The following is a 2,067-nucleotide window of genomic DNA, read 5'->3' as shown; positions in this document are numbered from 1 at the left end:
GTGCCGTAGCCTCCTCGCCCGATTTCTCTGCATCTGCCTCAGGGAAAGGTGTATGATAAGCTGCGAGGTGTTGAGAACGGCCACAAGTGCAGCGATGGTCGCAGCGTGATCCATGATCGCAGTGCTGTGGCGTCCGCGCTCTCACTGACCAGAAAAGTGCGCGAACTGATTTCCCGCCGGCGCTTTCATGGAGGGAGGGAGGGCGTTAGTGACGGACGGATGACGACAAATTTTTTTTACCCAGAAGGCATTGGCGGCTCGACCCAGAATTCCGATGGGCAGCGGGGACTGCGGGAACTGTGGGATAGCTGCCCACAGTGCACCGCTTCCAATATCGACGCTCGCCCCGTTAGTGTGGACTCACAAAGTCGAATTACTGTCCTTAGTGTGTCCTTAGTGTGGACACACACGTTCGACTTTGCAATATCGATTCCACATATTCGATTTAAGTAAAATCGAATTACCCTCGTAGTGTAGACATACCCTTTAAGAGTTTTAAAGATACTCTTCGGACCCGTGGAAACATGAGATTAGGCTTCTAGTAAATCCTGCACTTTCTTTAATGGACAACATGCCGTGCCCTGCATTTATAGTCGGTAGGAAGCAATTTGAATACCAGTCCCCATCAGCAAGAAATCATAACCAGTTATCGTTATGCTCAGCACCCGTGCGGCTTTACATACGCAGAGCGTGGACAAGTGTGAATCAGCGCTCAGCGCTCTCTTTGCTCAAGCGAGTTCCGTTCGGGGAAACTGATGCACTCGCGGGGCCTGACTGAAGCCAAGGGGCAGCTGGAGGCGCTCAGCGTCTCTACACACACCCCTGCACCTAGGGGGAGCAGCGAGCGGCCCAAAGCCCCCCAGCCCGGCTATCTCTGTGCCGCGGGGACTGGGGCCGGGCACTGACCTGAATCTCGGACAGCTGAAGAGCGGCCGCCAGCTTCCTCCTCTCCGCCGCCCCCACGTACTTCTGCCGCTTGAAGGTTTTCTCCAGCTTGCCGACCTGCTCCGGGGTGAAGGCGGTCCGCGCCCTGCGCTGCTGGGGCTCGTCCTCCCCCGGCGACGAGGGGATGCAGGAGGCGGCGCTTTCGCTCTCGTACCCGGAGGACTCGTCCGCGCTCACCCAGCCGCCCTCGGGAGCTGCAAAGGCGGAGGGTGGGTTAGGGCTCCGGTGCCCAACGGGGGGAAACAGCCCGATCGGGCCCCGCGGCCCCCTGGCCAGCCCTCCGCTGCTCCCCCAGCCAGGGCAACAGCACCTGCCTTTCCGCCGCCCCACAGCACCCGCTGCCGCTCCCCCCGGCCAGCTGGAGGCTCTTCCTCGCGGCCGGATCAGGGCCCTGCTTCCCTCTCCAGCACCAGCCACCACCTCCCCCGGGCTCGCCTCTGACTTACCGGGACTTGCTCGGCCGACGGGCAGCTCCTGGGGCTTGGTGTCTTCCAGCTCCTCTCCGCGCAGGTTGCTGGGATGGAACTGGCCCCCGGCCGCGGCTCCCCCTTTGGGCTTTGCTTTGGCCAGGCGGGGACTCCTGCTGAAGGAGGTGGGGGCCCGCGGAGGAGGAACGCAGCAGATATGCGGCCTGCCCGCTGGCCTTTGCTCCTCGCTGTCAGGCTGGGCCGGGAAGTCCACAGAGAAGGCGGCCTCACCCATGGCGAGTGGGAGCTGAAGGAGCGGGGATCACAGGAGCTGCCTGTAGCTCCCTCTGCTTAGCTAGTGCTGCTCGGCTGGAGGGGAGGGCAAGCGGGTGGGTGGGGGCCGCCATTTATTTATAGGGGGCCCTCCCTCGCGGGCTCGTTTGCAAGTGTGAATCCACATCAAAGTACGAAGAGAAAAGAGATAACAGCTGTCAGTTAGGAGTAGAGTTCACACGTCTGGCAAATGTCTGCAGCCCCTGGCTCCAGAGAGTCTGCAGGATTGTTTCTGCCCCCTTGAAATGCAAACCTGCCCTGGGCCCCTCCTGATTCTCCCCTGGAGGGGGGGAGTGGCGGCATGGACAATTCCAGCCACACCAAACAAAAGACCAGCAAAAGGGCTTTTAAAGACAGTTACACGCCAGATAATGGCAGAACG

The 2,067-nt window shown here is 60.7% G+C and overlaps 1 protein-coding gene across 1 annotated transcript; it reads right to left on the bottom strand.

Annotated features, from left to right (window-relative positions):
• Positions 1–906: 906 nt before the first annotated feature.
• On the bottom strand, positions 907–1,647 carry LOC113409077 (homeobox protein vent1-like; the record flags this gene model as incomplete). Its single annotated transcript, XM_026662661.1, has 2 exons — positions 1,392–1,647; positions 907–1,139 (listed from the first exon to the last, which is right to left on the bottom strand). Coding segments are annotated over exons 1-2 (489 nt in total), but the record flags the coding sequence as incomplete, so codon positions are not given.
• Between the last annotated feature and the right edge of the window lie 420 nt (positions 1,648–2,067).

This window comes from Terrapene carolina, unplaced genomic scaffold (assembly GCF_002925995.2).
Source record: "Terrapene carolina triunguis isolate 2854851 unplaced genomic scaffold, T_m_triunguis-2.0 Scaffold29280, whole genome shotgun sequence".
In the NCBI taxonomy this organism is placed as follows: Eukaryota; Metazoa; Chordata; order Testudines; family Emydidae; genus Terrapene; species Terrapene triunguis.
Note: the sequence above shows the minus strand (reverse complement) of the source record. Positions and strands in the feature narration are given on the sequence as shown.